The sequence below is a fragment of the Syngnathus floridae genome, chromosome 6 (assembly GCF_059516105.1).
Source record: "Syngnathus floridae isolate MCC-2025c chromosome 6, RoL_Sflo_1.0, whole genome shotgun sequence".
Classification (NCBI taxonomy): Eukaryota; Metazoa; Chordata; class Actinopteri; order Syngnathiformes; family Syngnathidae; genus Syngnathus; species Syngnathus floridae.
Window position 1 is genome coordinate 7,130,360 of NC_142418.1, and position 12,006 is coordinate 7,142,365.

A 12,006-nucleotide genomic window follows, 5' to 3' on the forward strand; every position below is an offset into this window, starting at 1 on the left:
CCTCAAAAACTGGACGGGGTCTGGATTGGTTAATAGAATCTGGCTTACCTGGGTTTGATCACGTGACATTCGCAAACTTTGACGTTGATTTCTGTTGACAGCAGCGGGGCGTGCTGCATAGAATGTCAGCCAGTCGTGAATGGTGGAATGCGGGTCACTTAATCATCTTAATAAATAATCCACGAATGAAATATAATTCAGAATGCCATGTTCAGACTACTGGGAGTACATAGAACCTCTTATTGCAAAGACAATTTTTGACTCTGCTTGTGCTTTAAGTCTGCATTTCTCCATCAAATGTCAACAACTGGAATGAGACAGCGATGAATTTACGCTTTCATTAGCATCATGTCTCTAGTGTGTGTCACTTCAGAGACAGAAGATTGATCCATTCTTAAGACGCTTCTGAGCTGCTCATGTCTGTGCGTGCGTGTGTGTGTGTGTGTGTGTGTGTGTGTGTGTGTGTGTGTGTGTGTGTGCGCACGCGCGTGTGCGTGTGCGTGTGTGCATGAAGATAGGAACACTCTTTTTCCAGAATCATACTGACTTTTTTCATCTATTCTCTCCCCAGTGATTACATCATAGAGGAGAAGAATGCCGTCTTACAGAAGAGAGAAAATGAGGGCTTTGGGTTTGTACTGCGTGGAGCAAAAGGTGAGCATTATTCTTATCATTTTGGATTTTAGAGTTATTTCCTGGCCAGGACATAGGGTGGCATGGTGGCCCTGCGGTTAACGCTTCTGCCTCTTAGTTCTCAGGCTGTGACTTTGAATCCAGGCTCTGACTTTCCTGCATGGTTTGCATTTTGGTAGAAACCCCACTCAAGCACTGTGCCATCTTACAAAAGCCACACATGAGAGTTTTGAAGAACCTTTTCACGAGTCGACTGTGCTACCAATGAATCTATCATATGAGTCAGTAGCAGCTTTGGTCAACATGTTGGTGTATTCAGATGCACTCTTTGTGTGTGCGCGTGTGTGTCAGCTGCCAACTCGCTGTGCCATCTGCTGCTCACACATGGCACTCCAATTTAGCAGACACTGCTCCTTTTGCTTTTTCTTATGTTTACTCGCCTCCTCCCTCATTCCTTCTTTTCATCATGCTTGACAACCTCTCCATCCATCATTGTCCCCACCTTTTCCACCAGTATGGCAAGAGTAGCTAATTATTTTCTTTAGTGTGATTATCTTTTACTCTTTTACCGCATGTTCCCCCAGCCGTCCCCACCCAATCCCCATTTTGGGAGGGGTGGTGGGAGTGTCGGGGTGGTGCGCTTACCTTGGCAGGAGCCTACTTTTATTTGTCACTGTTACCACCGTTACTTGCTCACTACCTGTGGAGCTGTATTTTACTGTCCATTGAAAGACACACGCACACACACGCACACGCACATACAAACAAAAGTCGTCTAAATTTGCACAGGTAAAGTAGATTCGAGATACAAGGCAATAATGACTTCGTAGGTCAAACGTGCGCCTCTCTCGTCAATTCCACGTTTCAATTTCATGGACTGAACATTGGGAAGTGTTCCAAAATTGCAGTTTTTAAAAAGTACTCACGTCAATAATTATCTCAAAAGATTGGAAATCAATTGCTCTTTGTCGTTTTATTATTATATATATATATCCACACATAACTGTTATGCTAGACCCCAAAATACTGGTCGCTAATTGGTCTATTGCAGTACGTTCAAGTCGCGTAATTAGGCACACATATCGAAATTATTCATATCTGTGGTAATAATGTCATGAGTGGCTTAGCGTAACGGTCAATATCACTGGAAAGCTGAAAACATTACTTTTTCGATTATGCCAAAAGCTTAGCAATGTGACCACTAAATCCTCTTATTTACTGGCTTAGCCGAGACCCCCATCGAAGAGTTCACGCCGACCCCAGCATTCCCCGCTTTGCAATATCTGGAGTCTGTCGACATGGAGGGGGTGGCTTGGAGGGCTGGACTGAGGACAGGAGACTTTCTCATCGAGGTAATTGCGCTCACACACACAAAATTTACACCTTTACTAAAAAAAAAAAAAAAAAATGTCACATTTTGACTCCTGTGTGAAAAGTAGAAACTCAATGGAAATGCCCTTGGTCCACTCAAGGCTCCTCTTCAAAAAATAAATAGAGAAATAGTAAAGTTAAAACATCATTAAAAAATATATATAAAGACCTTTTTGACTTTTTTTGTTCATTTTCAGTAGCCATTGTGCTGCTATTTGTGCTGTGTGCGCCATAGCCTCCAAGTTCAAGTTTCTATGGATTCCCACTAATCTTCTTCAGCAAATTGACTACAAATCCTTCCTGGGGTTCAAAAGGAGGTCGTATGATTCGTACTTGAGGTGCAAAAAAAAAAAAACTAGTTGAATTGGAAAATCAGTTTGGATTTAAAAGGTGCAAGTGGATCAAATAGAACCAAATGGAATTGTTATGTTGGGATATGTATGGACTTGTTGGAGCGATATATATGACGGAAATGCCAACTTTACAGTAAGTTGAGGCACTCACTCCTAAGTCAAGCTCCCACTGTCTCTTGATTCATCTTGTACATTAAAGACAGCAACTTTAAAATGTTCTGCCACCCGTTAGGTGAACGGCGTGAACGTGGTGAAGGTCGGCCACAAGCAAGTGGTGTCGTTGATCCGGCAAGGAGGGAACCGGCTGTTGATGAAGGTGGTCTCTGTCACCCGTAAGCCAGAGTCGGAGGAGGTTGTCCGCAAGAAAGGTAAATGCCGCCAAATATTGGGAGAGGAAACACAAATCACTTGACATTTGTGGGAGATGACTTTGAAAAGCTCTGTGTAGTTGCGCGCACCTCAGCTTTCATCCAAAGTCAGCTGCCATAAACTCTCCAAAATGGACGATTGGGGAGATGCTAATCTGATCGCCGACTACTGCTGACTGCACTAATCCGTTCATTGCCTACAATTACGGCTGATTTTCAGATGGATTTGAGACTTTACCACACACTTCTTGCTCTGTAATGAAATGCACATGAAAAATCCAAAGTCTCCCTGCACCTCTACATCCTCGGTGCTCCTTGCCACTGTTGTCATGGCGACTACACCACACGTTTGAAATTAAGCATTGCATGATAGCAACAGGCTCTCTCTGCCTCTCGGACTGGTTTCTCTCTCTCTCTCTCTCTCTCTCTCTCTCTCTCTCTCTCTCTCTCTCTCTCTCTCTCTCTCTCTCTCTCTCTCTCTCTCTCTCTCTCTCTCTCTCTCACTCTCTCGCTCTCTCACCTCCGTCTCCACTGTACTGCGGCATGAGCACGACCCACACATATACAGAACCGATGAAGACCAGGACTGTGGACTTACAACAAGTGCCATATGAAGGATAAAAGGATTTGATGCTTCTTCAGTGAAGGACACAAATGTTTTGCACTGAGTTTTTGGGGAGACTGCAACGTTGAGTGTTTGAAGAAGGATTACCAAACTTCTTCAAGGGAGGAGGAGTGATGTCTGGTGCATATCGTTCTCCTTAGCTGATTGTCCTCTCTCCATCTGTCAGCACAGACGACGTTTTGTCCTCCAAGGGGTTGTTTTCCTAAAAGGTTGCACATGAAAAAACAGGGATAAAGTCGTTCACACCAGCAGATGTGAATGCTGATGGACTAACTGAGCGCACCCAGGATCGCTTCTGCAAATGGGCAAAATTGCTGAGCAGTTCATTTTGCATGAGCTGTGAGAGGTTGATGCGAATACACTAGATGAGTTTAACATACGCAATGTGATCATCAAATTTTCTCCCAAAGTTGTTAGTTATTTTGTGAGAGGGCGAGTTTTAAACAAAACAAAACATGGCTTTTATGTACTTGCACTTTCCTCAAAATTATTAGAGCCAAACGTCTCTATTCTATAACTCAGTTTTATGTTAGTTTAATTTTCCACACCAATTCTTCCAATTCCATCGCTGGAAACTTTGTTTTGTGCTTGCTGTGCTCTCACAAATTTCCCATGAAGAAAAAGAGCAGATCTACTAAAAGCTCAAGACAGTTGTAAATCAGGCCCCAAGTCAACGAGGACCCGCTTGCGTGCCCGAGCTGCTGTGTTGATGCGTTTCAAATAGTGGACCACGTTTTCCCTCGATTCAATGTTATGTGCGGGAGTGACAGAGAAGGAACACCTCCCAACTAACCGAGCCTCGCGATGAAGAAGTCGGGCTCCCTGCTTAGCACTTCGTCCAAATCGGATCAGATCAAAACAAAGGCGACAGCGGCATGGGCCGGCCGTCTGCGGGAAGCCCGGAGGGCACTGAGCCGCAAAGCCAAAGAGTTTTCACCACGGTCTTCAACACCATCATGGTCCTCCTCAACGCCATGCCTTTTCTCCACAGCACCGCCACCCCCCAAAAGAGCCCCCAGCACCACGCTTACGCTGCGCTCCAAGTCCATGACGGCCGAGCTGGAAGAATTGGGTGAGTGTTGGCGGTTTTGGTCATGCCCTCTCCACGCTGGCATTCTCTGTGGAAAGCTGTTTGAACATTTGTTTGATACGCTTCTTGTGCACCTTGAGGTCTTTAGTGGAGAGCAGTTGTGGAAAAAAAAAACAGTTCTACTAAGACACAGTATTTCACTAGAGCGCCCTAGTCCTTTGACTGTTCTGATGATTTGTCTTATGATATTCAAAGAGTGAAGTAGTCCGTGGGTATCGTACAAAAAATGCTCAAAAGGCTTTCCATACTGCTCCTTTTTCCACTTTCCTTTTTTCCACTAACCTTGACAATAGTTACTTCTCTCTTGGCATGTCCTTGTGCTTTTTTTTCTCTTCTGCTGACGCTTTCATTGTCTACCAAGCTTCTGCTCGGAGGAGAAGAGGAGGTGAGATGCAGAGGTTTTATCACTTCTCTGGGCAGGGAAACATATTTACGCTATAAGCAACTGTAACAACAGATGTTTAAATATTAATAGTGTGTTTAAATGTAGGAAATTTTCAAAGAAACTATTTGAATCATTCATTCCAAATGTACTGAACACAAAAGTTACATTGAAATTGTACTTAAGGTTTCAACACAGAATCCTATAAAATTAAAGTGTTGTACTTAAAAAATCGAATTGAACTGTGCTTCACAAATTTATTATATCAGATTAAAAACCTATAATGATAATCAAGCCACTACCGTTATACCTAGTAATTTGAAGCTTTAATTAAGTGATTATTTCCTATAACACAAGAGGGAGCTCATGTACCACATTTGGCAAATCACTGCATTACAAATTAAAATCGTCATAGATCATAATTTTTCATCATTATTCTCTACTATGTTTAGCAAATTTAAAAATATGGTGGCAGTGCCTCCTCGTGTGTCTCATTGCTTTCTTACTTAGTTTGTTCCGGCTCGTTTACCTTCTCAACAGAGAGACTCGACGAGATGCTGGCGTCGCAGGAGTCCATGTTGCGTTCTCAGCCTCCGGAGGCAGATTACAGAGCAGCCACCGTCAAACAGCGCCCCACCAGCAGAAGAATAACACCAGCAGAGATCAGTGTGAGTGCACATATTCAAAGATCAGTACTTCGCTCGAAAAAACACATAACGATTCACATTTGAATGTTTTGTGGGGCGTCTGGCTGCAGTCACTGTTTGAGCGACAAGGGATGACGCTACATGGAGGTTTTCATCCAGCCATGGAGAGAGATCATATGGCACTACCTAAGGGGATGGCCAGGACCAAGTCATTTGGTAAAACAATCACCTATTCTGTTACTGCACTATCCATTCGCGCACACATGAGGCTAAACTCACTATTGCGTAGTGCTAACCAGTAAAAATGAGCAAACAGAAAGTGTCAAATTCACCAAGCTCAAGCAGATGGTGGCATGCTATGATGCCATGGAGAGAAATTGTCCCCCCTCTATGCCAATGAGCTTCATTGAAAAACACAGTCTAATTTACTAACACTAGGGCTAAAAGCCTCAAACAATACTGAGGGCGTTGACAATAGCATACAGGATATTAAGCATGAAATTCTGTGGTTTGGTTGGACGGTTTTGTTTTTAAATGTAATTCCCAAATATAAATAGACTCTTGTATACTATTTATGGTAGACTCTTTAGTTTATTGTGTTATGATAGACGGGGATACAGTTTTAATCTTCCAAGTATCACTATTTGCTGTGTGAGTCACTTAATTCATGTTTGAATTATTCACACAAAGATTTTAAAGGCAATATTTAAAAAAAAATGTGTTAAAAGAATAAGCTGTTGACTGTGCAAGGTGACAGTTTCACACCTAACAGGATTAAAGTGTGAAGTAGCCATGGACCTGCTGGGTCGTTTTAACAAAAGACCTGTTTTTCTGAGTTTACTGTAATCATCATCCTTAAATGTGGCGTGCCCTGCAGGTGCCACTGAAGAGGCTCGGCTATCTTCCCTGGAAGATGAGAACCACTTCCCCCGCAGTTCCTCCATGACAGACAGCCTCCGAGACCACCCGCAGCCTCATCCCATCCCACCTCCCCCACAAACAGCGCCTCCTCCGCCTCCCTATTACCTGGACACGGGACCTCCCCCAGCTTTCTGCCCACCGCCGCCTCCGTCGCGGACTCAGAGTCAGGGTCACGAACCCGGGGGACACTCCAGCTTTAAGCCCTCTTCCCTGGACCTGCCCTACGAGGCTGCTCATCGGCAGGCCGCGCAGATGGAGAGACAGAAGAAAGCCCGCTCCATGATCATCCTGCAGGACTCTTCCCATTTACCCGTGGAGCCTACAGAAATCTCCCGACCTTCTGCTGCCACTCCACCCGAGCGAATAAAACGGAAGGGGCGGATTATTGACAACCCCTACGCCAATGTGGGCCAATTCAGTATTGGACTATACACACCTACCAAGCCTCAGAGGAAGAAGAGCCCCCTGGTGAAGCAATTACAGGTAAGTGGTATTTATATTTCTCTATGAGTTAAACTGATGACCAAGAGCCTCTCAATTTTTTTCCATAATAGTTCTCTTGCCAGACAGACATCCATGCAGGCTTTGTGGGTTTAGTTCCCACTCAGAGATGATGTGATTGTGACCTGACAGTTTTTTTTTTTGTGTGTGTCTCGTGCAAAAATGTACCGTAATTATAACTGTAGCAAGGTGAGGTTGCTGCCATAGGAAAAGAACTCTTGTAATGTAAATAACTATATAAATAAATATACTGTATATCTGTTATTCTAGGTAGAGGATGCACAAGAAAAAGGGAATTTGGTCTTAGCAGCTGCCCACTCGCGGGAGAGCTCACCCTCAGGACAACCCCCGCACGGCCACACGCGCACCAGCCGTGCAGACTACTACCAGCAGCAGCTGATGGCTGAGCGGGAGCGTTTACGGGCCCAGGGTGAGGCCATGTTTCAGGGTAAGGGCCCCTTTGCCGCCGCCATAGCTGGAGCAGTGAAAGACCGTGAACGTCGCCTGGAGGAACGGCGACGATCTACTGTCTTTCTCTCCGTCGGCACGATGGAGGGGGCATCCTCCGCCGGTTCGGAGATCCCCTCTCTGCCTCAGTCTCATTCCATCGATGAGCGGATACTCACCAGAGAGCTTGGCCAGCTGCCACCTCCTGCCTTGGCCTTGAGCCCCTCACCTAGCGGGACCACCTTTATCCATCCACTGACAGGAAAGCCCCTGGACCCCAACTCCCCACTGGCTCTTGCGCTGGCAGCAAGGGAGAGGGCGCTGACCTCCCAGAGCCAATCCCCAACTAGCAGCCCAGAGCCATGGACTAAACAGGAACGGGTGGGGCAGGGCATAATATTCCTTGACGCTCAGACCAAAGAGTCCCCTCATGGAGAGGGGCCACCCACATCTTCTCCTTTTACATCTCAAAGCTCCAAGGGAGTAGGGTCTGGCCTTGGATCCACCCCAGCTTCTGTTTTAGTCCCTCAGCCCACCAAACTCCCTTGGTCACCATCTATTGTACCGTTCCACCAGGAGATGGAGACCAGGATTGAGGAGCGGAAAGAGGACAAGACGCTAGAAGATAAGAAGAGCATGTTGATCAGTATTATGGACACGTCGCAGCAGAAAACAGCAGGGTTGATTATGGTCCATGCGACCAGTAATGGCCAGGCTGGTGGCGAGGGTCCAGAGCTAGAACAGACAAGTGTCCCGACATCCAAAGAGCCGAGCAAGACTTTAAGTCCAAGGACTAAGTCCCCGAGCCCCACAGTCCCTTTACCCCAGCTTCAAAGTCAGCGTGCTGCCAGTCCAGCTCTAGAGAAGGCTCTGGTTCAGGGAAGCTCGGAGGAGGACGCAGATCCGTACACGGTGACGTTGCCCCCCGCCATGCTGTCCTCCAGCGACGAGGAAACACGAGAGGAGCTGCGGAAAATCGGTTTTGTCCCACCACCTGATGAGTTTGCGAACGGGCTACTGGCACAGGCTCAGGCAAAGGGTATTTTACTCTCCCCAACCAAACCTTCTATCCCTTCCCCCACTACCCCGCCAACACCCACTCCCCAAACACCCTCAACCCCGATCACCCCAACGGTAACCCTCACCCAGCCTCAGCCTCCATCACAGCTTCCGCCTCCACCCAGCGCTCCTCTCAGTGCAGCAGCTGTCTCAGGAAAACCCTCGGAGCCCCCACCACTGAGCGAGTCCGGCTCTGCAGCAGATTCGGGTGTGGAGGAGGCTGACACGCGCAGCTCCAGCGAGCGGGAGAGAGACCATCACCTCGAGACCACCAGCACTGTCTCCACAGTTTCCAGCATGTCCACGCTCTCCTCAGAAAGCGGCGAACCAGCCGACACACACACCACACACACTTCCTATGCCGACGGGCAGACCTTTGTGCTCGACAAGCCGCCAGTGCCTCCGAAGCCCCGACTCAAGTCCCACATAGGAGGCAGTAAAGGCCCCGTCACCTTCAGGGACCCTCTGCTGAAGCAGAGTTCTGACAGTGAGCTGCTATCCCAGCAACAGGCCGCAGCGCTGGCTGCGGCGCTTGCCGGAGGTGCCGGGCTGCCCCCCGGTGGCTCGGCCTCTGTGACCGGACTGGCACCCACAAAGCCGCGCTACCTCTTCCAGCGGCGGTCCAAGCTATGGGGGGACCCGGTGGAGCCTCGCGGACCAGGGGTGGGGCTCGGTATTGGGAGTTTGGGCAACCTCGGTGGGCTGGGACTAGGGCTGGGTGCCGATGAGGGGGCAAAACCCTCTGTAATGGGGGAGCTCAGTTCGCGACTTCAGCAGCTAAATAAAGACACGCGGTCATTGGGGGAGGAACCACTTGGAGCATCACTCGATCCTGGGAGGAAGTCTCCTGTAGCAGGTGCCAGGTAAGAGTATGGTTAAACTCAAGGAATCCATAATCAAAAGCAGAGCACAATCACCCCTTAGTGAAACACAATGTTTGCCATGTGTGAAGCTCAGAGGAGTTTTCCCAACAACTACTGTTGGTGTGTTTGAGTGTTAGGGGAATCACCCTATGCCTGAGAGTGCTTTTTATTTCTACAGATGTGAGGACACTGGAGAGAGTAAATCCTAAGGTTGTAGAACACTAGGGTAAACTTTTTTTGTTTTTTAAATACTGTTTCCTAACCAGCTTGTCAACTAATCCTATTGAAGACTATTCCCTTATACACTTAGAGCTTCATTAGTTTCCTTTTGTTAAGTACTGTATTTCCTCACATAGCGGCCTCCTTTCTAACAGACGCCGTTCCTCGATTAATTGCCAATTGTGTCATCCACAAACTAAAGTCTGTCCATGTTGTAACCTCGATTTTGGGCAAAACGACAGCTGAATCATTTGTTGTTGTGTAATGTTTTGTGGTTAAATATGACTGAGATTTTGTAATCAAGTAAAAATAGAGCGCAGTCGAGTAGTTACGCACCTCTGGCTGCTATATGAGGAAATAAGGTACATTGGTTACCTTGTTTGCATCATTTGATTATGTCTTTTAACTAGTACTTTGTACTTGGTTATCTAGATTTAGTCAGCAACAATAGCACTCTTGTTTCTGTTGTGACAGAAATGCGTTTTATAGCACATACAAGTTGGTATTATGTCTGTTTGATGCAAACAAGGAAACTGGCCTTCAGGTGTGCGTGTGCATACCTGAGGGCTTCTCGTCAAACACACACACATGCACTCGCACAGATAGACTGTGACCCGCAGGATCCCCTTCCTTTTCCCCACTTTCCCTATGCTCCACCCAAAGTCGCTGTTCAAATAATACATCGAGTGATACGTCGACAGCTCCGTGGGCTCGTCACTGATAAATGTAAGATAAGAGCAAAAGCTGCCTTATCGCTGACACTCTTATCAGTAATACCCTCCAAGGATGTATCTTCAGATGTATTTCAACATGACTGAATTAATGGTGTGTCATGTCTCTGGTGAAAAGCCTTCTCACGGTCTTTGCATCGACTCACCAATCAAATTTTGACCTTGTCGAAATGGCACACAGTCGAGCATCTATTTAATTAACTCGAGAGTTCCCCGGTGGTTATATCATTTCACCACCAACATGGAATATCTGTGAATCGTTCAGATGCTGTCACATCATCATCTCATTTCAAAATCAAGGATGAACTCATTATTACTATAAATCTGTGAAGATTCTCAGACATCTAGCTCATGGTAATCTGAAAAAGTCAAACGGGACTCGGTTGTTAAAGATGTGTCACCTTTAATCCAAAAGACTTCTGAGGTTTGAAATCCTGTGTCAAGCTCCCTCTATTATGTCACTCGAGCGACACAAACAGAAAAAACAAAAAAGCTGGTGATACTATACCGATTTGGGATCGATTGTTGCCTCGATTAAACTTTTGGAGAGAAAGGCAATTTATTTGTTGAAAGAACCATTGTTAAAGCTCCAAACAGCAGTAAAGCAATACAACTCACTCCCATTATATAGTTGATCCTTTTTGGTGTCATTATCACTATAAATTAAATTATTATTATTGTTTTGAGACACCTGTGCACACTTTTTCTTCTATTTTGGTAAAACTGGGGTATACACTTTCATATGTGCGTTCAAGTCAAACTAATTTGCGTAGCCCACAGGTTTTTGTGAATGGCGTAGAGAGCAAATATTACGCTGGAAGCAGCAGTGGAGAGGATCAGCTTGTGACAAAGACCATCATGCGCACCATTACTTCGTCCTCACTGGCCGTGTGTCTGCCCTCTCCCGCTCCCACTCGCTCAAAAACAACACACACATGCTTCCACATACTGTCCCGTGTCATGCTTCCACCCTGTGCTCCATGCTTTTGGGTGCTTGTCATGTTTCGATTCAGTTCGTCTGTCCCTGACTGTCCACGGTAACGGAAAAAATGCACTAAAGCGAAGTGAGTAGTTGTCCTGCTACAAATTTTCAAATGTACAAGTAAAATACATTCTCAAAAGTCTTGGGACAATCTCTTATTTTCTTTTATACATTTCAGCTTGAATGCAACAAGAGAAAAACATCTGCAAAAAAGTTAAAGGATACATGTTCGTTTTTTCCCCCGTGGGTGTATCTATGTGTTTTTCTTTATGCAGTTGTTTGAAATTGTGAACCGTGTGCTCATTCCTCTCTCATGTGGCCCGCAAGTCAGACTGACTGATGCTCGAGCCTACTCTGCTGTCATTGTCATGGTTCCCGAACGTACGCACACATCATACTAAAGAATCGAAAGAATATTTTCTAAGAAAATATTGCACTCCCATTTTTAATCTGTTTAGTAATAGCAAATTAACCACTCGTGGATTTAGATTTAAAAATGATGAATGGGAAATAGTTATTTTACTGATACATTAGTTTTTATTGAATTAGTTACAATAAATCAGTGAACCAAACACTAAATTAGGTGTAAGAATAAAACTAATGAAAAAATATTAAATGCATGTAAACTAAGTTGATTTTAAGCAAATGTATTTTCTGATTTACATTTTAATTCATTTATTCTATACACAGTTGTAAGAATACAAACATCAAATTGAATGGAATAGTCAGGAATAACAGATTTCTTAATGCTCTGTGGGCTGGACTAAAGTCAGTTAAATTCACCCAAACATAGCAAACACCTCACTTGTACGAT

General features: G+C 45.4%; 1 protein-coding gene across 8 annotated transcripts in view; it reads left to right on the forward strand.

Moving 5' to 3' along the window:
• shank3a (SH3 and multiple ankyrin repeat domains 3a) overlaps positions 1-12,006 on the forward strand; it is a 126,034-nt gene that overhangs the window by 106,214 nt on the left and 7,814 nt on the right. For 3 of the 8 annotated variants that reach the window (XM_088379900.1, XM_088379894.1, XM_088379899.1), the window contains 9 exons: positions 572-654; positions 1,861-1,985; positions 2,590-2,725; positions 4,342-4,422; positions 4,802-4,825; positions 5,363-5,490; positions 5,580-5,685; positions 6,347-6,873; positions 7,162-9,260. In XM_088379900.1, coding sequence (XP_088236026.1) covers positions 572-654; positions 1,861-1,985; positions 2,590-2,725; positions 4,342-4,422; positions 4,802-4,825; positions 5,363-5,490; positions 5,580-5,685; positions 6,347-6,873; positions 7,162-9,260 — 3,309 coding nt within the window. Of the gene's footprint in view, positions 1-571; positions 655-1,860; positions 1,986-2,589; positions 2,726-4,341; positions 4,423-4,801; positions 4,826-5,362; positions 5,491-5,579; positions 5,686-6,346; positions 6,874-7,161; positions 9,261-9,438; positions 9,487-12,006 lie in introns of all 8 variants that reach the window. The other 5 variants (XR_015859262.1, XM_088379898.1, XM_088379895.1 and 2 more) reach the window with 3 other exon arrangements.